Here is a 27,375-nt window from a genome sequence, read left to right as displayed (position 1 = left end):
TTAAAAAATACTGATCAGGGCCTCCCCAAAGGCACAGTGGTTGAGTGTTCTGCCTGTTCTGCTCTCCGCTCTGGCTCTGGTGAATTCTCCGTGCTTCTGACTGTACCCAGTGCTTGTATAAGCAAATAAATAAATCTTTAAAAAAAAAAAAAAACACTGATCACAGCTCATTTAATTCATTACCAGGACAAAGCATTTGAAAAAAAAACTGCTGTAGAGGGCCTCCCCGGTGGCGCAGCAGTTGAGCGCTGGATTGCGAAGCTGCCCACAGCCTCTACAGCGCCGGTTCGATCCCTGGCCCAGTTCGATCCCTGGCCGCCGGGCGAGGGTCCCACATGGCGCACAGACCTCTCCTGCTGCCCACCCCTCCCCACAGCAGTGTACTTCGGTCCTTCTGCCTGTTCTGTTCCCTGCTCTGGCTCTGGTGAATTCTCTCACCCTCCCGCGCTTCTGACTGTACCCAGTGCTTGTATAAATAAATAAATAAACCTAAAAAAAAAAAAAAAAAATGCTGTAGAATTCTAATTCTACTCAAAATTGCAACATAATAATTTCTTTTCTAAAATGTGGGAGAGGAAGGTGATCAAATTCACTGTGAACTGTATTCCAAACACTGAAGTCCTTTCTCACAGTAAGCAAATATAAAATTTACAAATTACAAAAATGACTACAGTACTCCTGAAAGTGACTTAGGGCTCCAGGCTGTCATCCCTAACTCCAGGAGAAGTCAGGCAGGCACTGGCTCTGTACTGTGCTTACCTCATCCGATAGTGAAGCCGGAGCCACGTTTTGTCATCAACAGTGATGGAGCGATTTGGAGCATACCAGAGCTTGGTGTTATCATCATACAGAGCAAAGAGGTTGTGACACAAAGGAGAAATACCTGCGGGAAAGTCAAGAAGGTATCAGAAATTAAAGATAACATTTGTTCACCTGTTTGCAAAGCACTTCGTACTCAAAGGTTAAGAATTCCCTCTTCCAAAAACAGTCTAGGTCATATTCATATCCTCTTAGGTAAATACAACTTCCAACCATGTTCAATTAGGTAGTTTTAATCATAACAATCAAGAACTATGGCACCCCAGGAATGAGATAAATCCTGGAAAAACAAACAAAAAAACAAAGTAGTTTCTATGTCAGAGTCTTCCTAAATCTTACTTTAAAAAAATAGATGCATCTGAGAGACCCCCCAGATCCCACCTGATGTGCACTTTGTGAAACACAGTCAGAGACATTCTTGGAATTTGGAGATCCCTGATGTGCTTCTTACAGGAAAGGTTTAAACAATTCTAAAACACTATAATTAAACATGCAAAGAAGTTCCTGGCATTAGTGCATGAAATGTGTTAGAATAAATAACCACAGTTATTTTTGTCAGTGATTAAAATTATTAATACCATTAGCAATGTATATACATCATAGGCACTCTGTATAGGTACCATAAGTAATACTTAGTAGTAGTCAACTAACAAGAAGATTGTATGCTCAATAAAGCTGGTACAATGGTGCATCCCTGACGCCCTACCTACAACTGCCTCCTTTAATACAGGAATGAGACTATTATATGCCCCCTATGGTAATGGGGAGACTATGAAGGCAACAAAATACCTTTCTACTTATTTCTGAGACCATGATTAAAACAACACAGATCTGTAATCTAAAAGCCTGAAGGGAGGGAAGAGAATGATGGCTATCATCAATTATCACTGATATTTTCTTAGGTGGCCAGGCCTCAAACTATGATACAATAAACGTAAATGACCAAACACATAGAAGAATATGAGGTAACTGGCCATTTGTTTTCCAATTCAGAAATATGAAGTGACACTAACATTAACAGAGACCCTCCCTGGCCATATCCCATTTAGGCAGGTACTACCTCCAAAGCAGCATACAAGTAGTCAGGAAGTTAGATACTTAGCATTTCAATGCCTCTACTGACTGCCTCAATTCCTGTCTCTTCAAGATATCTGGGAGTTATCCCCCTTCAGAAGTTATACTCCTTCCTCCTAATAAAAGCATCAGGCTAATACACTCTACATTTGTATCTTTTAAAGCTTGGAACACCTAATAAGGTAAGTATTTTTCCATTTCACAGATGAAGAAACTATGCCTCTTAAGGTTTAGTCTGACTCAAGGTTACTGGGTTAGTAAAAGGCAGAGTTGGTATCTATCAGTAGACAGAGCTACTGACAGGGTGAAAGAAGAAAACAATACAGTTCTCAAAACATCACTTACTATAAAAATGAGTTTCAAGAATCTATGCTATTCTGGGCCTCCCCTGGTGGCACAGCGGTTGAACGCTGGGCTGCAAAGCTGCCCACAGCCTCTGCAGCGCCGGTTCGATCCCTGGCCACCGGCGAGGGTCCCACATGGTGCGACAGACCTCTCCTGCCACGCCCACTGCTCCCCTCAGCAGTGTACTTCAGTCCTTCTGCCTGCTCTGCTCCCCGCTCTGGCTCTGGTGAATTCTCTCACCCTCCCGCGCTTCTGACTGTACCCAGTGTTTGTATAGATAACTAAATCTTCAAAAGGAAAAAAAAAAAAAAGAATCTATGATAGTCTGTAATCATGTATTTTTTTAAATTAACAAACTGTTCCAACAACATTCCTGAATGGGTTCCAAAGAGAGACACTCATTCTCTACAGTCTGGGCTTAGAAAATGATGGCCCAAATTAATGCTGCACCCAGAGCCAAGTCTGTCTTTCCACGCAGGGTGTTCTCCTCTCACACCCTTGATCTCTCATAAACAGCAGCCCAACCAGAAGAAACAAATGATCCTTGCCAACACAGGTTGACATCGGCTACACTAATGGCAAGAAGCGTGGCTGAATTAGTACTATAAATGAAATCTCAAGGAAAAGGAGAAAAAATGCAATGCCTTAAAAAATACTTTAGAAGCACCAATTTACATTAGTTCTTTTGTTAGTCACAAAAACTTTTTTTTTTAAAGATTTATTTATTTATACAAAAACTGGGGTACAAGTCAGTGATGTGGGAGGGTGAGAGGATTCACCAGAGACAGCGCGGGGAGCAGAACCAGCAGACTGACCGAAGACACTGCTAGGGGAACAGCGGGCGAGGCAGGAGAGGTCTGCGGCGCCATGTGGGTTTCTCCCTAGCTGGCCGGGAATCAAACCAGCGCTGCAGAGGCTGTGGACAGCTTCACAGCGCAGTGCTCAACCCGCTGGCCCACAACAACTTTTAAAACTGCTATCTAGGGGTGGCTCCTTATATACTTTGCTATCTAAAAATAGCTTTAAAATATTGATGCAATTTCCCCTAATACTCTGTAGTTTAGCCAATTTTATCTAGTTTTATCTCTAGTTGGCAAGAGTCTAATACATTCTTCCTATTAGTACAAGCCTCTCCCCTTATATTGGAGTGCTGGTATTTGAAAAGCATAAGACAAAAAGATATATAGCAGCAACAAAATGGGTTTTCTAGGCAAGCTATATTACAAACAAAAAAGGTGTTTCTTGAGAAAACCATACTATCTGTTCAGAGTTGTTCTTCTGAGGGCTATTCTAATAAGTAAAGCATGGATCAGGCAATCTACCATCACAGTACGTTTCCCCAACATAAAATGAGTTGATTTTTTATAAAAAGTTTTACTGAAATGTAATTTACACAAAGTCTACCAATTTTAAGTACACAATTCAGTGAATTTTAGTATATTCACAGAGTTATACGACCTTCCCCATAATCTAGATAGATCTGATCTTTTAAGTTTTTATGATTTAAACCTCACTAATCACCTAGAGCAGGTGATCAAAATCTACCAACAATCCCAAGTTTCAAGATAATGAAAGCAGCTTTTTATTGTTAGTCAGTTTGGTTTCCAACCTTCTGAGAGTGATAGGTTAATCTTAGTTAAGACAAGCCTCACTTAAAAAAAAAAAGGATTCACAGCTTCACTGTCCATTTCACAACCTGGCAATCTGACCAAGCTATAAAGCAACACCCAACTTCACACTTAAGCTCAGCCTCATGTTGCAGAAAGTGGAGGAGGGGGTGTCCCTTGAGAAGGCAGGGCAAAAGTGGCAATAGGATGGACCACAAATTTTGAAGAATTATTTAGACAGAGACAGCACTTGTTGAACTAGTAACTTTGTGTGCCAGGTGCTTTACTCATTTAGTTCTGATATTACTCTAATTTCACAGATGTGGGGAGGAAATGAAATTAAGCCCCCACAAAAGATGAGCATCATTTCCAAGTATCCCACGTGCTCAATAGTGACCAAGCAGAAATAAGCTGCATTGCAATGAAGAAAGTGAAAAGTGAAACTCATAACTCAAAAACTGGCCTAAGGTGATATGCAAGTAAGTTGCAGATATTGGGTGTGGGGGAGAACCCCTGACTCCCAGAGCCCACACCTCCTTCGGTAGAGTTACAAGGGAAACAGAAGACATCCAGATCTGCTTAAGTATGGGCTTAGTGTGCTATGTGCCACCCAAACCTGTCCAGGGCCCTGGGCGCCACCAGAACTCACTGCATTTCTGTGCGGCCCTGATGCACAGGTCCTCCGCTGTGTACTCTCCACTGCCCAGTCGGAGGGGCTCCCTATCAGAGAGATAGAAGAGCACTTCCACCCCTGGCTCAGGGGCCTCCAGATTTGGCTCGGTCTTCTTGGAGCTCCTCATTTTAGCACAGAAAGCCATGGCATTGCAGTCCTCCTTTATATTTAGATACTGTAGTGGAAAGAAAATAAGACAATGTACCCATTCTACATGCAAAAAGTTCAAGAAGTAAAGGTGTGTTATGAAGATAAGCAAACAGAAATCCATGGTATGGAATAAGTACTCCTCTCATACCCTTTCCTTCCTGAAAATCAAATGTATCAGAGCTTATGAGTTCAAACTATGGAAAAGAATCAATTAGGCATACAAATTAATTACAGTCAGACCAAACATATTCACCAAAATCAGAATACTTTTAGAACAGCCTAAATTTATTTTATTTTCTCTATTTACACACAGGTAGAGTTGAAAAATGTGATTCTGGAAACACTGACATTATTGTTACCATACTGCTGTTACTCCAACTGGAATAATTTAACCTCTGAACGAACCTATAGCATGAATCACATCATCCTTTAATTTTATGTCTATTTCCCACTAAAAAGCAAGTTCTGAGAGGGCATGAACCATGTCTCGTCTATCCTATATATATATATATATATATATATATATATATATATTAAATATATATAAATATATATAAATATATAAATATAAAAAACACATCATCCTTCATTTTTGTACAATGCATGATTTCCCATGAAATTCCCACCACCAATTCACCCGTGCATTATCATCACCGTCCCTTGTGCTCTTCCCAACCCTGTTGTGATCCCTCTCCCTCCTCTTCCGTTACAGAATGTCTCTGGTTTCCTGTTGATTTTGATTTTTACTTTATTATATTTTTTCCCTCCATGTCTTATCTATCTTTATGGCCCACTCCCCCCCCCCCCCGCCCCCAGCCTTGCCCAGGGCTGGCTTTGAGATACTGACACAAAATGACTACCAATTAATGTTCATAAAGCGACACAGAAGGATCATGAAAATTAATTAATGGAATCAGGTTTTCATCACCTGACACAAACAGGTGGGAAGATGGGCATCATTATGGGGAAGCAGAATGAAGATGGGAACCCTTGCTCTGAAAAGGTCAGAACACACTGGTAAGAAGCTTGCAAGTAAGTCATCAGGAGCTCCCTCAAAAGAGAGGGCATCAAAGAATCAACCTCAGCAAGTTAGCCTTGGGCAAGGTGACAAAGGAGGAAAGAACAAAGAACAGTTTTACACATTCTTTCTTCTCCTCACCCCAATACCAATGATTTGATTAACAACTAATTTCTAAGATCCCAAGACCCACTTTCCTGCTGCCTGCCAAGTCAACCTTCATGTAATCCCCTAAGTACTGTCTCCATTGGCATAACTAGATCCTTCATTAACCTAGAGACTAATCTTAAATTCCGTAACAGAGGCCCTCCACCATCTGGCCAACCAGCCTTACAGGCCTCATTTTCTATCTCTCAATTCATGTTTGAAACCCACAAAGCTACCATCATTCTTGTTACCCTACCCACCTGACTCACTGCTGTTTTTCTCACCTTCCTGCTTTTGCTCACTCTGATGCCACTGCCAGGAACAACTTTCCAGCTCATCCTTTTCATGGAAAACTAAAATGCTGTTTAGTATTCATCGCACACATCACCACCTCCAGGAAGCCTTCTCTGAAATACACCACCCTGCACTAACCACACTGAATTATGACTGTTTTATTCACATGTATCTGTTTCTCTCACTTGCATGTGCTCTAAGTTCCCCGAGGACAAGGACTGTGTCAGTCCCCTTTGTATCTCCAGCACCTAATAGAGAGCTTATGTATAAAGGGTACTTAAGAAATGACATAAAAAAAGCTTTTCCAAAAAAAAAAAGTCATAAAGAGCAAAAACAAGTTTCTCTTTACCAAATTCACATGCTTGGTCCATTAATCACCCTAGTGAGGTGAGATACTCACAAAAGGAACGTGAATCAGACATGACCCAATGCTACAAACTCAGAGGCATTTTAATTTTAATAAGCAAAATAAATTGGAAAACCGGAATCTTCTAAAGACTTAGTCAAAAGACTAAACTCTTAACTTGAGGTTCAGATCAAAGTCAAACAAAACCTTTTAAACCTAGCACTCAGCCTCCAACAACACCCCATAATGAAAAGTACAAATGGAAACAGTAGCTAAAGCTGGCCTCACAATGGACGATAAGATAACCCTCTGTTCTTGAGATTTTATACAGCATGGCAGGGGAAGAATTCAAATTGGTATTATATCTTTTCACCCTAAGGAAATAAACAGGCAAACATGCACAATTACATATGTACACATGGCATCATTTTAAATAGAAAAAATACAACCAACAACATTATACAGAATATGACTCACTAAACAAAACGAGGCATGTAAACGCAAAAAGTCACACTGATTATGTATACTATATATATGTACACAATAACATGTACATTATGAATTTTTGGCTATGTATATGTATAATCTGGAAAAATACATAATAATTATCGACAGTGGTAACTATCTTGCAAGGGAGTTTTAACTTTTACTTTGTTATTTTCTGTACTTTTGCACTACTGGGAATTTAAACCAGCACACTCAACACTTGGAATAAACAAAAATTAAAATATAATTTTTAAAAAAATAAAAGAATGGTCCATTAGGTTCAAGATCAGTTACACTATTCTTATAAAATTATTTTCCTTTTGTCTTTAAAATATATATATGCAAATGTACATACCTGCATTTATTCAGCTGTCCAATTCCCTCAAAATGCAGACTGGATTTTCTTCTCTACTTTCCAAACTCTGTTCAGAACTGACCTAAAGACAAAGATGAATAAATCAATCTGCTGCAGAGGTAATTGCATCATAAAATAAGAGGATGATTTCACTAAGAAATCAGCCCAAACCATAAGGAGGCAGGGAAAAAAGCACTTGAGAGGAAGAAGGGGGAGAGGGAGATTGCTGAGGACACTGAGAGAACATTTAGGCATCTTTGGGTATAAATATGAAATATCAAAAAAGATATTATTTTCACTGTTTCAGGAAAGGAAGCCAGGAATTTTTGCTTCCTGGAGTAGAGTACCCTGTCCAGGGTGAAGACCACGTGCCTTTTCCATCAACAACCTCTCTCTTGAGGCTGTGAACAATAGTTTAGCACATCCAAAGATATGCACTTTTATTCCCCATTTCCACTTCCTTTAGAATTACCCTCTTGCCAAGTCCTTCTTGTCCTTAGTCTCATTTTAATGGTGAAACAATTATAGCATGATGAAAGGGAGAGGACTTGGAAATAAATCTGATTAATAATGCTTTCAGTTTGCCTTTTTTTTTTTTTGTGGGACCCTCGCCGGCAGCTGGGGAATGAACCGGCGCTGTAGAGGCTGCGGGCAGCTTCGCAGCCCAGTGCTCAACCACTGCGCCTCCAGGGGAGGCCCAGTTTGCCAATTATTTTTAAGCCATCTAATTAAAAAACTTAGGCAGCAAGTAAAGCTCTTCCTAACTCACCCAGCTAATCTGGCCCCATCCTCACCAACAACCCCACATACACACACACACACCCCCTCTGTATTATTTAAAAAATGTCTAATAAATTTGCTTCTCACAAATTACTTTTTTTATGCATAAAAGACCTGGGGTTTAGACCAGAGCTATGAGAGGAGTCACCAGAGACAGAGTGGGGAGCAGAACAGACGGATTGACTAAAATACACTGCTGAAGGAGCAGTGGGCAAGACAGGAGAGGTCTGCTGCACCATGTGGCGCAGCCAGGGGGATCGAGAAAGAACTGGTGCTGCTGTGGTTGCCGACAGCTTTGTAGTACTGAGACTTAAGCCCTTGCGTCACCAGGGAGGCCCTCACAAAATTTTTTTAACAGCTCAATCGAATTAATTTTGCAAATAAGGAAGAACCACCCTTTGTGATTTCCAAGTGGCTTCCAAGTTAATACAGATTATTAGTTTTCTCTCAGTCATTCAACACATTTTATCAGAATTCTGCTTTAGGAAGAACATGACATCAACTGAAGGGGATGAGGGGAAGAGAGATGAAAATGGGCTACCTCCAAACTGCAATTCTGCATTCCCACAAGACTTCACTTACAACATTTAAGTGGGAGATGATACAAATGAAAACTCAAAAAGCACCTAAAATCAACAGAGTGAATGTGTCCTATGTCATCTTCTGTACCACTTGCTAATAAGACTGATGTCTATCACCAAGAGGAATAGCTTCAGAAGGCTTTTATATGAGACTAAATAAAGCAAAAGTAACAATTAGGAAGGCAGGCAGAAGGAACAAGTATTTTCACAGACCACTTGGCTATTCTGACATGAATGGTTTAAACAAGATTCAAAGAACACATTGTTGCACTTTCAAGTTTTTTAAATTTAATACAATCAGTTGTTTCAATTATGTGAATAATTGCTCTGCATCAAAACAACAATCTGAAAATAGCTACAAAGAAATGTCTTGGTCCAGCTCAGAAGCAGGATTTCAAAGTCAGAAGATTCCTTCATTCAACGGGTACTTTTGTGGTATCACTCTTCAAGCCAGAAACTCATCAGTGGACTGTAATGAAGACTGATATAGTCCCTGCCTTCATCGTCGACAGCAGCAAACGCATCAAGATGCACGAGAAAAGGTAATTATAAAAGTTAAAAATGTCATGAAGGGAAATAAAGGCTGTAAGAGAGAAATGCGATCTAGTCTGGGGTATCAAGAGAAGTTCTATTGAGCTAAGATGTAACAGATATTTGAGAAGATGGGAGAAAGTATTCTGGGTGAAAGAATTTGCATATATGTTCAAAGATACCATGGGGGAAGGGGCGATTGGGGTGTCTCCAGCTGCATAAATTGGTAACTCCCTCTAGCACCCATTTTACACCTGGACAAATAAACAACTCTTATCTATTCACAGGCAGTATTTGATAACAGATGTCTGGAGTCTTTCTACCCTATTATTTGCTGCTGCCAAAGATGAATGACAATTGATCAGAAAGGCTGAGCTTTGGCACATTAAGAAGCTTGTCCCAAACCAGAAAAGGGACAGACACAGACATTTCTAACAGGAAGGGACCTAGAACTTCCACCAAACAAAATCTCCTTTCAGAACAACTACTGCTTAAGTCTTTTTTTTTTTTTCCCCTCACAGAGCTTTAATATGCACCATCAGATCAAGTGTTACTTGAACTCAGGAGTCAAGGAGTTTCTCCAGACTTCATAGGAGTTTACAGAATCAGACTAAAACCACCAATATTCTCTTAGAACTAGGATTCCATAAAAACCTGTAATCTGGGAGTTTGATTTTTAATTATTTGAAACAAATTCCTGTTCTCAGAGAACTGACATTTCAATGATAAACATTTAAAAACATCCACACAGTACTTAGACATGACAGGCACCCTTCTAAGCACTTAAACCTAGGACTGCTGACAGGCTTTATATAAAAGACAACTGTGCTCCCTCAGGATGACAAACAATTTTTAGTACTACAGTATTTGTGCACCAGGTTCATTCAAAAACATTTCTTTCAAAATAAACCCTGGAACAAGTAGAAAGGGGACAAGATCAATTTATAAATATTTTTGACTATTCCAAGAAATCAATGCAAGTTTTTTGCTACAAGATACAAAAAAAAAAAAAAAAAAACTTTAATAAAAAAAAAATCAGCAGGAATTACACAATATCCTTTGAAAATAACATGATCCACTGGGCTTCATTCCTTAACAAATGAATACAAAGCAGCTCAAAAAATAAAAGTGAGTTATCAAGTTTTCTGATAAGAGTAGTGGTTTTTATTATGACTGAATTATAAATTTTCAAGGGTTTGAACGAAAATATCTTCCTATGATAAAGGATTACCTTTGTGGCTCAATCACACAGGTGCTGCTTTATATGACAACAGCAGCAACAATCAAGGAAATTTTGTAGATCCTCAAATTCTTAGTTTATTAAAATTCCTATGCAAGAGACAAAACTATGTGATCCTTTCTGAATATAGAAAAAGAAACAAAACACAATTCTGTGAATTTCTGACAAGGACCAACTGCAACAAATAGGCTAGCACAACTTTTTTCCAAGATGTCAAATTCAAGAAATCTATGTGTGAAGATAATGACATGCTCTTAAATGTACAGGAACATTTTTTAAAATACAGATGTCTGTATAAGGGAAGAACATACAATTAAATTTTTGAGTAAGGGAGGAAAGACATTAAAATGACCACGTTAATTAATATTCACAAATGTGATGACCAGAATGTTATTACTTTTGCCCAAAAGTCACTCAGATTTACATGATAAAAAGAGACTGGATGATGGTTAGTATCAATGACAAGAATCTACTTTGGGTATCTAATTGTTTATCCTAAAGAAACCATGACAGCTCAATGAGTTACTTAATTTTATGTTTTAAACTCAAAGTGTTTGAGTTCTAAAGTAGAGAACACAAATAAAATTTTCATAAATTAAGATCTGATTTCAAAAAAATTAAAAATATGTAATTTAGAAAACGTCCTGAAATGTGCTGCTTAATAGCTTAAGAAAATTTAAGGCTAAAGATTTTAAAAGACTATTTCAGTAGGTACCAGTCTTAAGGTTTGTTAAAAACCAACCCAATAATGTAAGCACTGATAGGGCAAGGATTTTTCTGGTCTTTATCATACACTTTATATGGTATTCAATTATTTTTTTAATTTATTTTCTTTTTGTACAATGTTAGATTTATCCCCTCAGGTGTAGTTCAAATATTTCCCCCACTACCACTGCACCAGTGACACACCCCCATAGTCTCTTGTACTTTTTAGGGCAAGGATTTTTTTTTAAAGAGATTTATTTTATTTATACAAGAATTGGGGTACAGGCCAGATGCGCGGAAGGGTACGAGGATTCACCAGAGACAGAGCGGGGAACAGAACAGGCAGACTGATGAAACACATTGCTGAGGGGAGCAGCGGGCGAGACAGGAGAGGTCTGCCGCGCCATGTGGGAGTCTCACCGGCCAGCCGGGATCGAACCGACACTGCAGAGGCTGCGTGGCGCTCAACCGTCTGCTCCACCAGGGAGGCCCAGGGCAAGGATTTTTATCTCTTTTGCTCCATGCTTTATTGCCAGAACATACTAGGTGATCTAGGTGATTGGTAAAGTAGTTAAATCAATTTTTTAGTGAATGATGGAGGTAACAAAGTAACCAACATTACGCAATGGAAAAATAACTGTAATCCAAGGTGTGTGGATTCTTACTGACTTGATAAACTAACAAGTGAGACACTGAAGGAGTCATTTTAATCTCTCTCCTCCCTCAGTCTCCCCATTAATTAACCAGAGAAGCAACATTGTTCCTAAGGATCAAAAAGATCTTTCCACCATCTTCATAAAGTATCTACAATGCCTTTTTCAAATGAGGTTGCAGATGTGAAAATGTTCAGAAAGGTGTTAAGAAATTAAAGCAATATATTGGAGGCTTTATGGCAGAGGACTGAAGTGGGCTGAGAGTGTGTTTAAAAAGTAAAATAGAGATTCTGAACAAAAGCCTGATCACAAATCAAAGTCTATTTAAGAAGTCTCAGATAACACAGTGGACTTGTTGAGTATGAGCTGGTGTCACCCTGACCTAGGTTTAACTCCTGACTTCCCCAACAATAGCTATTGTAATCTTAGGCAAAATTCTTACCATCTTTAAACCCTCAATGTTCTCTACTCTTATTGGAAAGATAACAATAGCATTTGCCTCATAGAGCTGTTAAGAATTAAATGAATGGGGCCTCCCTGTGGCGCAAGGGGTTAAGCACCGCACTATGAAGCAATCAGCAGCCTCTGCAGCATGAGTTCGGTCCCCGGCTCGCCAGGGAGCAACCCACATGGCGAGGCAGACCTCTCCTGTCTCACCTGCTGCTCCCCTCAGCAGTGTATTTCAGTCAATCTGCCTGTTCCCCACTCTGTCTCTGGTGGATCCTCTTACCGCCCGCACCTCTGGCCTGTACCCCTGTTCTAATATGCATAAATAAATAAATCTTTTAAAAAAAAAGAATTGAATGAAGGCATATAAAGCTCTTAAGAGAGTTTAACAGGCATTAAGCATTCAAATTTGGGGCATAATTTCTGCTGAACTGAGTACAGCTTGATGGAATACAGTTCCAGCCAAAGGGAGGGAACATACACTGAGCATCTGCAACATTTCATGAGAAGAGCAATGCACTTGCACTTAATTCTCATAAAAAGCAGGAGGCTTTAGGTCAGTGGGAATGCTAGGACCAAACACGTGACTGCTTTTGATTCCCAGGACCTTGCTCCTTCCAATGGGTGGGGAGGGAGCTGAGGTGTTTTAACAGTTGCAAAACCGTTTGAGAAGTTCCCCTATCACCATTACAACTGTGTTCTCTGACTCTTCAGTATTGCATCCACCTACCTAGGAGACTGGTCTCATTCCAATGCCCTTCCTGTCCCTCCAGAGAATAAAAGAGTTTAAAAAATTCATTAAAATCCCCTGGCCTTGCCCGAGTACCAGCCAACAATTAATACACTGCTCCAGCACCACTCCTGCAGATAGAGAGGGGAAAGTTCTAGTGGCCACTGCACAGGGCCACCCACAGAATTGAGGCACCTCCTTGAGGCCTGAGAGACACACCAAGCCAGGGAAAACATCCTTGCTTGGCTTTCAGTCTCATTACCTGGGCTTGGTAGCCACAGGAACCTAGCAAGTGACTTGTGTCTGTTGCTCCCAGTACTCTCCTGTTTGTTGAGAATCAGAGTAGGTATTCTGATGAAAGCAACATAGGATACTGTGCAAAGCTGATGGATTCCAGCCAACAGAACAACATAATATAAATCTGCTCTTTTTTCCTGTCAGCAAGTCAGAATTATGGCTTTTCTATATGCCACCCCTGCCACGCAGAATAACTCAAAACTAACTATAGCAGCAATTCCAGGAATACACCAGAACCGTAAGTGCTGCTTCATTTACAATAAACTTGTAGCGATGATCAAACAATCAATGACAGCTCAATAGAACAGAGCTTTCTGCGCACTTCCCAGTGAGTTCACTTTCCCTGGGAGATGGTTCGGATCAAAGTAAATACAGTACTTTGCTTAATTAAAGTCAATAAGTGTTTTCCTTAAAGCCACATTATATCAAGAGGCTTTGCTACTTCTTTTCCATTCTTTCTCTTCTCTTACCACTAATTCATATCTACAGCATTACTAAAGAGCACAGAATAAAGTCAAAAACATAGTGGCAGAAATGGACACTCCTCGCACAGGGAAAGTGAGGTACATATTTGGAAAAGCACATAACATGATGACAATCATCCTTTCTTGTTAAGCATTTGTGCCATCATAACAAAATCTTGCATCTGTACTGTATCTTATAGTTAAAAGGGGGCTTTCAAATGTATAACCACATTCAAATCTCACAGCCTCCTTCACAGATGAGACAACTCACCTTCACACACTCCCAGTGAGTACTGACAATAGCCCCAAATACATTTCCTCCACCTCTAGCTTCACTGCCCTTTCAGTATGCCACACTACCTTGGGCCAGGTGCAAGGTTTGCAGGGAACATAAAAGAGTATGACCATTAAAATCTAAATCCACCTAAACCCTATCCAGTCTGTTAACAGCTGACAAGATAAACATATACAAGGGAAATCTCAAGAAGATGTGGAGGAAATGCTGAGAAACAGGCACGAACAGATGCGGGGTGGGAGAAGGTCAAGAAAAGAAACTGTGCTGTGATCAGGAAGAGGGAATCTGCTCTCCACTTTGAGGAAGTAAGAAAATTTAAACAGAGCAAAGGGTACACTGTTCTGGAAAAAGGTCAGAAAGAAGGAAAACCATGAGAATGGACATGAATATGACCAAGAGGGATCATGCAGGCAAAAGGGAGACTGCGTGGAAAGGTGAGGAAAGGTCCACTGAGGACCTGTGTGCCACCTTCTTCCTATAAGCAATAAGAGAAACCCTGCATCAAAAAGAAGCTTTCCCAACCCAGTTCTTCCAGGACCTGCCTAGTCTTGGGCAAGTCTCTAAAGCTCTCAGAGCTCAAATCCTATGTAATGAAAAAATATTTTAATAGATGACCTCTGAGGCTCCTTACAAAACAGAAGCAGTTAAAAGCCTCGCCTGGAGCTACCCTAACCTGGGTTCAGACCCCAGTGATAACATTTACTGTTTGTGGAATCTCAGACAAGTTTAGACATTCAAGACAAACAATTTGTTTCATCTGTAAAATGGGATTAATAAAAGTAATTTACAGGACTGCTGAGTGATTTAAGATTTCTCCAAATCTCTTATACTAAAATAAGCTTTTGACTAGCACACATTCAAAAAGCTCACACTTGTCAGAAATCAGTTCTCTGTACTTATACACAGGCTTAAAAAAAACTTTTCAATTAAAATGAAAACAAAAACCTAACAAATCCTACCTCGCAAATATTTTAAAATTGTATTATGCTGCATCCTAACACAGCAAATTTTTCGTTAGTCTATATTTCAAAATATCATGATGCAAGAAATACTTGCTGATATGCCATCTGGCAAAGCTTGAAGGAAATTCTGTGATATAAAGAAATATGCAAGGAAACAACCCTCAATGCCTCCTGCTAACTTTTATTACTACATATTCACCTACTCCCCCTGTGTTATGAACATACAAACATCTTTTGGAGCAGTAATCCTGTAATTCTTTGCCACTCAGGGTTCTTGGGTACAAACAACAGAAACCAATGATCTCAAGCCACCCCAATGTATTTATTTACATCATTCAGACAACAGATTCAAAGTATTGGTATGCAGGGTTCCAACAGTTCAGCCCCAGTCATGTGTCTGTACTGCCTTCAGCTTCCTTAGCAACATGGAAGATCACTCTAGAAATGGAAGGAGTTCCAATGCTGGAGAATCCCCCAAACAGCAAATATCACTCCAATCTATATACCCTAAGGAGCAACATTCTTGCCTCAAGATAGAAGTGAAGTTGGGGAGGAAATCTCAAGAAAAATGTTTCCCTACATGACTCCTATGCTATCATAAGTTTAGCTTTGAAATAGCTTGTGAACAGTCTCCTAAACTGCAGAGCTCTTAAGTGAACCATATCTGCATAATGCCTAGCGCACCTGGTCTTCACCAAGGCAGCAGACTGATCTCCAGGTCAACAATGCTCCTCCAGAGCACTGAACGGTCACCACCTTTCCTCCCCCAGTTTTCCCATTTGTTTCTAGCATCAGTGAGAATCCAGTAAGGACTACGCATCAATATCTATATCTTAGGAACCTTCAATGTCTTAGGAGATCCTAGGAGTCATCTCTGCAGCAGCTTTTCAAAAAAATTTTTTAACCATAACCCACAGTGAGAAATATATTTTACAATATATTCTACAAAACGTGTAGCACATGCTTTTTTTTAATCTTTGTAAAGGTCCTCTTTTTATTTTTTTTAATTTTATTTTTTTATTTAAATTTTATTTTTATATTCCCCATACAATTACAACCCCCTTATTTTGACCCCAATCCCTCCTTTCCCCGCCCCCCCCCATAGTGTGTCTTTGGTTCATAGTTGTTTGTTGATTTTTTCTTTCTTATAGTTTTTTTTTTTTTTTCCCCTAGTCCCTTATTTAGGTTTTCTAGATTCCTGCTATGAGTGAGACCATCCGGTATTTTTCTTTTTCTTTCTGGCTTATTTCGCTGAGCATGATCCCTTCCAGCTCCATCTATATTGCTGCAAACTGCATGTGTTTATCTTTTTTGATTGCTGAGCAATATTCCATGGTGTATATGTACCACATCTTCTTGATCCAGTCATCTATTTTTGGGCATTTGGGTTGTTTCCAAAGCTTAGCTATTGTAAATAGTGCTGCTATAAACACAGGGGTGCAGGTGCTCTTTGGAATTAATGTTTCTGTGTCCTTTGGGTAAATACCTAGGAGTGGAATTGCTGGATCATATGGAAGCTGGATTGCTGGATCATCTTTATTAGATTGAGGAATCTCCACACAGCTTTCCATAGTGGTTGGACCAGTTTGCACTCCCACCAGCAGTAGCACATACTCTATCAACACTAACAGCTGCACCGAGATCCCTGAATTCATAATCTTCACTCCACAAGTTTCTTTTCCCAAAAAGCTTCTTCGCTTGGTCTTAAATCTATAAAATGGTGTAAGAGGTGGGGGATATAGATATAGAAACTATACCCAAAATGTATGGAAGATTCATGTTTTAAATTCTGCCAATAACCACTATTTTTATCCATGATTTATTCTCACTGTCCTCACTTTCTACTTTATGATCACATCTCCTAGCATGCATTGCAGAAATCTGAAGAATTCAAAGTGAGTTGTTACTTCACATCTCTACAATATTTTCAATATATTTCCTGGAAATAACTATTGTACCTGGAGAGATGAGTTCAGTGTATGACTATCAGTGGGAATTTCTGGGGAAGGGGGGCAGACCTTGCCATGTCTTAGAGGTTTAGATGGCAGATGATGAATCATCAGAGGTTAGGAGTCTTTTGTAGCAAATTTATTTCTCTACCAGTGAAATGGAAAGGATGATCAGAAGCAGTTATCCTTTGTCAAGACACAGACTCACTTTATACTCTGTACCTAAGAAGGCAAAAACTCATTTAGACCCTTTTTATCACTCTTGAAGTGAGGATACAAGCAGGTCCATAATTTTATCATCGAGTACATTCTAACAGACCAAGGGCATCCATCTCATTGCACCAAACTACTTAGAGGCAAAACCTGGACTTCGTTCATTAACATTTAACTTTCCTATTAGGTTTTGGTTTTTTTTTTTTTTTTTGAGGGATGTAGGGGCTGGTGGGGAAGGGGTGAGGAACACAGCAATATAGACTCCAGTTTCTTTTGTCTTTCCTTTCAAGGGAATAAAAATGTAAAAAGAGAGAAGGGGAGGATAATTTGCTAAAACTACTGTGAAGATAAATAGTATCAGGATGTTAATGACTAACTAGATTAAATTTTAAAGCTAAATATAGTAAGAGCTAGGAGGAACAACTTACTTGCTCCTGTATATCATTAAGTAAAACAAACACAAACCTGTGAAGCACAGGTTACCAGGAGATCATTCCCCTTTTCCCACAGTGTAAAGCCTATGTTGTTTCAACACAAACAGCTGCACTGAGATCCAGAGAAAGGTCTGTGAAGCATAGCTTGTAGGAAGGGAAAAAATGGTAGAAATCATCAGAGTCAGGAACCCAAGAATGTAACAAAGTGATCATACGTGAGTGACTGCCAAACATAAGACACACCCAATCTAGGCAAAGAGCATATTCAGAAAAGGTATGAGGTAGAGGCTGGTATAGTCAGTCTAATGCAAAAGTCTTCAAGAAAATCCAGCAGTGTGGAATCTAACATTCTGATCAAGAAGGCCTAAGTCAGAGGACTGGCCTTGCCTCTTAGTAGCTGGGTTATGTCACTTTTTAACTTTCTGTGATTATCTTCTCATTTGCAAATTGGATAATAGTAATTACAGAACCGTTTTCTTTCTGGGAGATAAAATATATACATAGGTCTAATACAACGCCTGGCCCTGAGGAGGAGGAGTATATAATATGCCCACTATGAAGGAGGTGGGATTTGAACTGGGTCTTTAAAGATGGGGACGATACAAATAGGATGAGAACAGCAGTTGGCAGGGGGAAATATTTCAAATATTGGAAACATGAAGAAATAGCAAAAAAAAAGAAAAGAGGCAGTGCAAGACATTTTGTAGACTGAACAGAAAAGTTTATGTAAAAGGAAGAAAGAAATGAAGAAAATGAGGAAAGGGAGAAAGCTGAAGCCAATTTTGAGTGGCCCACTCCTACTAAGGAGTCTGGACTCTCCTTAAAGGAGATAACCCCTAAGGAGAATTCAAATCCCCAGACACAAATGAACTCCTCAGAAAGGAAAAGTCCCCCTATTTGTGAAAGAGTGCTATGTGTAGGCTCAGACATAGGAGAGGATGGGGAGAGAGGCATGAGGACACTAGAAACTGAATTGTGGCAATATAACAGCCTCATTTAAAAACATTTTAAATGAATCAACTTGTCCTTAATGGGTATACAGGCATACAACACAAAGATCCCCCACCTCTTCCCCCCAATGTGAACATCCCAGGATAATAAAAGTTAACCGATAAAATAGACTTTTAAATATTGCAACTGGTAAGAGTTAATTCAAAAATTCATTTGGGGGAATCCATACTCTCATTCCAACTTACTATAAACACATGCACAGATGATATGTCTTGAGAGAGAGAGAGAGAGAGAGAGAGAGAGAGAGAGAGAGAGAGAGAGACACTAGAGATTTTCTTCTGCAAATCACAATGAATGAGTCAGAAAAAAACTTTCCCAAAGCTTTTGTCCTCATAGCTAAAGAGGCTGGCTGGGACATTTACTAACAGCACTGGAGGAATCAACATTCCGTTGCTTGGTGATTCATCCTCCTCCAGGGATGCAGTCTGAAGGAGGAGTTCATGGGGCTACCCTTGGGAGTCACTCTGAATTATTTTTGTAACAGCTTGTCCTTGGATAAAAGGGAACACAAAATCAGAAATAGAAGGCCAGGAGGTCATCTATTACTTAGTGGAGTTGTTTTTGAAGCCATTTCCCCCTACTATCCAGAATTCAGTGTTCTGGATAACTAACAGACATAAGGTACCCACGTTTCCAGGGATTGGAATAAGGCTGAATGCAAAAAAATCAGGCTGAACAAAACTTTATCTGCCTTTGATAATTCAGAAAATCCTATCAAACGTTTTCAAGACTTAGAATCATTACTTTCAATAGTTTCATTTTACAAATCTGTGCTAACAGGATGGGGGGGGATAATTCAATCAGTGTAACTTGCACAAAGAAGTTCCCTTGTACAATCATCCATTTAAAGGGCATTAATGTTTTATCACGGAGCTCTCTGGCATGTATCCAGCCAGGTGCTCCCTGAATATTTCTGGTTTTGGCCAGAAGAACAATGTTTGCCGAGGGCATTGCAGCTGTACGCATAGCTTAGCAAGTAGCAAAAATGCAGCACGAACCAGGTTCTCAAATGCCAAATCTCATGGATACCACACCATACCAAAAGAAATATTAATGAAGGAAACTTTTAGCCTTTCTCCAAATGAATGCAAAATGAAATTGGCTTAATGTTCATAACCATTAACTAATCAAAATCAATAAACACAAAATCGCTAAATACAATTATATGCTATTTACGGAGTACAAAGCACTTTCAATACAAGATCTCCATTAATTCTCACAATAATTTTAAGTATCATTCCTTTTATTTTTCTCATAAGCATCCTAAACACTGGAGTTACTAGACGGCTTCAGAATGTTTACTTGTATTTATTAACTGAGACCCAAATTCAAGTCATTGAGAAGGCAAAGAAAATTAAACAACTAAAAAAAGAAAAATCAATGCCATTTTTTTGTCTAGCTAATCCATAAGGGTAGTATAGTGGCTGTCAAATGTAGATATATGCCTGAAATAGGCAGAAGTAAAAAATGTCATCTTCAAACAATGAAAGTTATTCAGACTCATGATAATAAAACTATCCAATCAATATACCAAGATATCAACATAAAAAAGCAAAAATTCCCCTCCTTGATCAAAGAAGAAATTAAAAAATTTTTTGAATTGAACGACAAGGAGGACACCAATATCCTAAATGTATGGGATGCAGCAAAAGCAGTAATAAGAGGAAAATATATAGCAATAGAAGCTCACATCAAGAAACAAGAAAGAACGCAAAGAAACAACCTAATCTCGAAGCTCAAAGATCTAGAAAAAGAACAACAAAAAAACCCCAAAACCAGTAGAAGAAAAGAAATAATAAAAACCAAAGCAGAAATAAATGAAATTGAAACTAAAAAAACAATCCAAAAGATCAATGAAACCAAGAGCTGGTTCTTTGAAAAAATCAATAAAATAGACAAACCCCTAGCCAGGCTCACAAAGGAAAAAAGGGAGAAAGCACAAATAAACAGGATCATCAATGAAAGAGGAGAAATCACAACGGACACAGCAGAAATCAAAAGAATAATCAGTAACTACTATGAACAGTTATATGGAAACAAGTTTAACAATCTAGAGGAGATGGACAAATTCCTACAACTCTACAATCACCCAAAGCTAGATAAAGAAGAAATAGAACACCTAAACAGACCAATTACAATTAGCGAAATTGAAATGGTAATCAAAAACCTCCCCAAAAACAAAAGCCCAGGACCTGATGGATTTACAAATGAATTCTACCAAACATTCAGAGAAGAATTAGTGCCTATCCTTCACAAACTCTTCCAAAAAATTGAGAAGGAAGGGACAATACCAAACACGTTCCATGAAGCCAACATTACACTAATACCAAAACCGAACAAGGACAACACAAAAAAGGAAAACTACAGGCCAATCTCCCTAATGAACACTGATGCAAAAATCCTCAATAAAATTTTAGCTATCAGAATCCAACAATGTATCCATAAGATAATTCACCACGACCAAGTTGGATTCATTCCAGGGGCACAAGGATGGTTTAACATCCGAAAATCAATCAACGTTATCCAACACATCAACAAAAAGAAATATAAAAACCATATGATAATATCAATAGATGCTGAGAAAGCTTTCGACAAAGTGCAACACCCATTCATGATAAAAGCCCTTGAAATTCTTGGGATACAAGGAACATACCTCAACATCATAAAGGCCATCTATGACAAGCCAACAGCCAGTATCATTCTCAATGGTGAAAAGCTGAAAGCAATTCCATTAAGATCTGGAACAAGACAAGGATGTCCACTCTCACCATTGCTTTTCAATATAATACTGGAAGTCCTAGCCAGGGCAATAAGACAAGAGAAAGACATCCAAGGAATCCAAATAGGAAAAGAAGAAGTCAAACTATCACTATTTGCAGACGATATGATATTATACATAGAGAACCCCAAAAACTCCACAGAAAAGCTAATTCAACTCATCAATCAGTTCAGTAAAGTGGCAGGATACAAAATCAACACGCAAAAGTCAGTAGCCTTCCTATACACAAACAATAAATCTGAAGAAGAAGAAATCAAAAAGACCATCCCTTTTGTTATTGAAACAAAAAAAATCAAATATTTGGGAATAAATCTAACAAAAGAGGTAAAGGACCTATACAAAGAAAACTATAAGGGGCCTCCCCGGTGGCACAGCGGTTGAGCGCTGGGTTGCAAAGCTGCCCGCAGCCTCTGCGGTGCAGGTTCGATCCCCGGCTGCTCCCAGGCCACCAGAGGAGGGTCCCACATGGCGCGCAGACCTCTCCTGCCGCCCCCTGCTCCCCTCAGCAGTGTACTTCAGTCCTTCTGCCTGCTCTGCTCTCTGCTCTGGCTCTGGTGAATTCTCTTACCCTCCCGCGCTTCTGACTGTATCCAGTGCTTGAATGAATAAATAAATAAATAAATCTTTAAAAAAAAAAAAAAAAAAAAAAAAAAAAAAAGAAAACTATAAAACACTGTTAAAAGAAATAGAAGAAGACACAAAGAAATGGAGAGACATCCCCTGCTCATGGATTGGAAGAATAAACATTATTAAAATGGCCATCCTACCAAAAGCAATATACCGATTCAATGCTATTCCAATCAAAATTTCAATGTCATTCTTCAAAGAAATAGAACAATTATTGATGAAATTCATATGGAATCACAAAAAACCCCGAATAGCCAAAGCTCTCCTGAAAAAAAAAGAAGGGAATGGAGGCATCAGACTCCCAGACTTCAAACTATACTACAAAGCCATAATCATCAAAACTGCATGGTATCGGAACAAGAACAGACATACAGACCAATGGAATCGAATAGAAAATCCAGAAATAAACCCACAGATTTATGGTCAACTAATCTTTGACAAAGGAGCAAAGACTATGCATTGGAGCAAAGAAAGTTTGTTCAATAAATGGTGCTGGGAAAACTGGGTCGCTACATGCAAAAGAATGAAGCTTGACCACCACCTCACACCATACACAAAAATCAACTCAAAATGGATTAAAGAACTAGACATAAGACCTGAAACCATAAAATATATAGAAGGAAATATAGGCGAAACACTACGTGATTTGCACATCAAAGACATCTTTACAGACACATCACCCAAAGCAGTGATAGTGAAGGCAAAGATAAACAGCTGGGACTATATCAAATTAAAGAGCTTTTGCACAGCAAAAGAGACAATAACAAAAACAAAGAGAAACCCCACCAACTGGGAGAACATCTTTGCACCCAACACTAATGATAAAGGACTGATCACAAAAATTTGCAAAGAGCTGATGAGACTCAACAACAACAAAGAAAATAATCCAGTCAAAAAATGGGCAGAAGAGCTTAAAAGAAACTTCTCTGAAGAGGAAATGCAAATGGCCAACAGGCATATGAAAAAATGTTCAACATCACTTGTCATCAGGGAAATGCAAATCAAAACTACCATGAGATACCATCTTACACCAGTGAGAATGGCACATATTAAAAAAACTAGCAACAACAAATGTTGGCGAGGGTGTGGAGAAAAAGGAACTCTTCTGCACTGTTGGTGGGAGTGCAAACTGGTCCAACCACTGTGGAAAGCTGTGTGGAGATTTCTGGACCTACTAAACATAGAGCTTCCATATGACCCAGCAATCCCACTCCTAGGTATTTACCCAAAGGACACAGAAACATCAATTCCAAAGAACACCTGCACCCCTATGTTTATAGCAGCACTGTTTACAATAGCTAAGCTTTGGAAACAACCCAAATGCCCAAAAATAGATGACTGGATCAAGAAGATGTGGTACATATATACCATGGAATATTACTCAGCATTCAAAAAAGATAAACACATGCAATTTGCTGCAACATGGATGGCGCTGGAAGGGATCATGCTCAGCGAAATAAGCCAAAAAGAAAAAGAAAAATACCGGATGGTCTCACTCATAGCAGGAATCTAGAAAACTTAAATAAGGGACCAGGAAAATGAATAACTATAAGAAAGTGAAAATCAAAATCAACAAAAAACTATGAACCAGAGACACTTTTAGGGGGGCGGGGGCGGGAGGGGAGGGATTGGGGTCAGAATGGGGGGCTGCAATTGTATGGGGAATATAACAATAAAATTTATAAAAAAAAAAAAAATTCCCCTCCCTATGACCCAGAAATAATCACTATTCAGTTTTTTTGTGCAACCTTCCTTGAGGACAATTTGGACCCTGTTTTGATTCAGGAACCCCATGATAAATTAATGGAAAAAGCAGGTTACAAAATAGTATGCAGAGGATGATCCTAGCTATGTTGCATCAACACATGCATATGAAGCCAGAGATCATAAATATGGAGGATGAAGACAATACAAGAAAAATTACCTTGTTAACAATTATCTCAGTGCTGTGTGACTGATTGGCATACTTTTATAACAACTACAAGTTTATTCTAACCAGGAGAGGAAAGCCCCAGGTTACACAGGGATTTAGGACTGGGATCAAGGTTTTGGGAGAACCAGTTCAGGAGAGTTGATTCCTCATCCACTAAACCAGCATATCAATATATCACTCTGCTAGCTGTAATTTCAAAATAGTTAAAGAGTTACTAAAAACCCAAAGCAATCAAGAAATGTGACATGGCAAACATAATTACTAGCTAATGACTAACAGATATTAAGTGCTAAGACTTCAGAGGAGAAAAAGATCATTCTAGGGCCTCCCAGGTGGCGCAGTGGTTGAGCGCTGGGTTGCGAAGCTGCCCGCGGCCTCTGCGGCGCCGGTTCGATCCCCAGCTGCTCCCCCGCCACCAGAGGAGGGTCCCACATGGCGCGCAGACCTCTCCTGCCGCCCGCTGCTCCCCTCAGCGGTGTACTTCGGTCCTTCTGCCTGCTCTGCTCCCCGCTCTGGCTCTGGTGAATCCTCTCACCCTCCCGCGCTTCTGACTGTACCCAGTGCTTGTATAAACAAAACAAACAAACAAACAAACAAATAAAAACATGCCTCAATTAAAAAAAAAAAAGATCATTCTAGTACATAATGTTTCCAAACGCTTCATAAATCCGAGATTTGGGCAAATACAGAGGATTGTCAACCAGTTGATGAGAGCTGAAGTACAATGCTCCACCCCATCACTTGTTCTCTCAACACAGAGTTATTGAAAAACTTATGTACTAGGTCCTATAAAAGGGCCTACGGACATAGCATGAACACTGGGTGATACAAAGTGCATTTCTTCACAGATTTTATTATTGTTGCATTGTGTTATCTCTTGTTAGGAGCCTTGAGAACATTTAAGTGGTGGGAAGGAAAGAATCTAAAAGATGAAGGTGAAGGTATGAGAGGGGAAAGGATGGTCAGAAGATGATGAGAAGGGATGGGCAACAGAACCTCCATCACCAGTTATGAGGGAGTAGCAGAGGCTGACAGTTGTATGTCATTATCATTTCAGTGCTTCAGTTCCCTACTTCAACACTGCACACAGATGTTTGCCACAAAGATTGTTGGCCTCCCTCACACAAAGAGGAGGCTATGTGAATAAGTTCTGGCCAATGGTAAGAAACAAAATGTTGTGTGACAGCTTCGTTCCAAGAGATTAGAATATTTTGTCCCTTTTCCTTAATTCTTTCTAGAAATGTGTATGCAACCTCTGAAACTGTTTAAGGTGAGCTTCTATTATGAATGGAATACTGATATATAGAAAGACTGAGCAGAGGATAAGAGATCTAGCAGTTAAGTGTACAGTTTAAAGTCACACACCTGGGTCCTAATTCCAGCTTCTCACTCAGTAGGTATGTCAAGTTAGACAACTGGCCGTAGTTCCTTTATCTATGTGATGGACTTCAATAAATGGTGTTGGGAAAACTGGACATCCACCTGCAAAAGAATGAAATTGGACTAATTCTTATACTATACACAAAATTAACTCAATATGAATAAAAGACCTGAAACCATAAAAAAGACAGAAAACATAGGCAGGAAGCTCCTTGACATCAGTCTTGGCAATGACTTTTTTTGGATTTACACCAAAAGCAAAAATAAACAAGCAGAACTACATTGAACTGAAAAACTTCTTATAGCATTCACAAAATGACAAGGCACCTACTACCAAATGGGGAAAAATATTTGCAAATCATGTATCTGATGGGTGGGGGGTAAATATTCAAAATATAAAGAACTAATTTAAACACATACAAACACACCCATTTTAAAAAAAGGGAAGAAAAGCTGAAGAGACTTTTTGCCCAAAGTACACAAGCAGATGACCAACAGGTATGTGAAAAGGAGCTCACCACATCACTAATCCTTTGGGAAATGTAAACTAAAACCACAATGAGATCACCTCACTCCTTTTAGAATGGCTCTTATCAAAAAAGACAAGGTAAGTGTTATCGAGGGGTTCCAGAACAGGGAATCCTTGTGCACTGCTGGTGGGATATAAATTTATGCAGTCACTATAGTAAATAGTATGGAAGTTCCTCAAAAAAATATATTACCATATGATCCAGCAATACATCTGGGTATTTATCCAAGGGAAATAAGACACTAACTCAAAAATATACCACACCCCTAATGCTCCAACAGTTATAATAGCCAAGACAGAAAACAACCTAAGTATATCAATAGACAAATGGATTTTTAAAGTATGGTACTTATACACAATGAAATTTCTCAACAATAAAAAGGAAAACCCTGACATTTGCAACAATGTGAATGGATCTGGAGGACATTATGTAATTGAGATAAATCAGGGAGAGAAGAAAAAATCTGTATGATCTCACTTAAATGTGGAATCTAGAAAAAACAGCTCAGATACAGAGAACAGATTGGTGGTTGCAGGGAAGGGGTGCAGTAAAAGGGGTAAAGGTGATCCAAAAGGTACAAACTTCCAGTTATAAAATAAACAAGTAATGAGGATATAATGTACAGCATGGTGACTTTAGTTAACAATATTTTATCATATTTGAAAGTTGCTAAGAGTGAATCTTGAAAGTTCTCAACATAAGAAAAAATGATTATATGTGGAAATGGATGCCATAAATTCACTGTGGTAATGACTTTGCAATATATGTGAATATCAAAACATTATGTTGTAGGGGCCTCCCTGGTGGTGCAAGGAGTTAAGCACCACACTATGAAGCAATCCGCAGCCTCTGCAGCACAAGTTCCATACCAGCTAGCCAGGGAGCAACCCACATGGCAAAGCAGACCTGTCCTGACTCACCTGCTGCTCCCCTCAGCAGTGCACTTCGGTCAATCTGCCTGTTCTATTCCCCACTCTATCTCTGGTGAGTCCTCTCACCCCCTGCATCTCTGGCCTGTACCCCAGCTCTTGTATGCATAAATAAACAAATCTTTAAAAAAAAAAAAAAACAAACATTAAGTTGTAAACCTAAAATTAATAAGGCACCTCCCTGGTGGCCTAGGGCCTAGAGGTTAAGTCTCAGTGTGATCACCGCTATCACCGCTATGGCCTCAGTTCAATCCCCATCAGGGAGCTAACCCACACATGGCACAGCAGACCTCTCCTTTCTTGCCCACGGCTCCCCCCAGTGGGCCTGTTCTGCTCCCTACTCTGTCTCTGGTGAATCATCTATCCCCCCCCACAACTTTGGCCTAAACCCCAGTTCTTCTACATACAAAGAAAATAAAACTAATACAAAGTTGTGTGTGTATGTTAATTATATCAAATGAAAGAGTAAAGAAAAAATCTACATAGACCTGATTAAGAAGGTCTAAAGGAAGCAACATGTTAGAAGTGTATTAAAAGAAAAAAAAATTTTTAAAGGGAATAAAAGTTTGCAGGAAATCAAAAATTAAATGG

At 39.2% G+C, this 27,375-nt stretch overlaps 1 protein-coding gene across 1 annotated transcript in view; it reads right to left on the bottom strand.

Annotated features, from left to right (window-relative positions):
• JAK1 (Janus kinase 1) overlaps positions 1-6,171 on the bottom strand; it is a gene marked incomplete at both ends in the record, with an annotated part of 47,501 nt that extends 41,330 nt beyond the window's left edge. Inside the window, 3 exons of the mRNA XM_084242359.1 lie at positions 760-883; positions 4,495-4,693; positions 6,118-6,171. Of these exons, the coding sequence (XP_084098485.1) occupies positions 760-883; positions 4,495-4,693; positions 6,118-6,171 (377 nt within the window). The remainder of the gene's footprint in view (positions 1-759; positions 884-4,494; positions 4,694-6,117) is intronic.
• Positions 6,172-27,375: the final 21,204 nt, after the last annotated feature.

Source organism: Talpa europaea (genome assembly GCF_964194135.1).
Source record: "Talpa europaea genome assembly, chromosome: 9".
Classification (NCBI taxonomy): domain Eukaryota; kingdom Metazoa; phylum Chordata; class Mammalia; order Eulipotyphla; family Talpidae; genus Talpa; species Talpa europaea.
The sequence above is the reverse complement of the archived record's forward strand: the minus strand, read 5'-3'. Positions and strand labels throughout refer to the sequence as shown.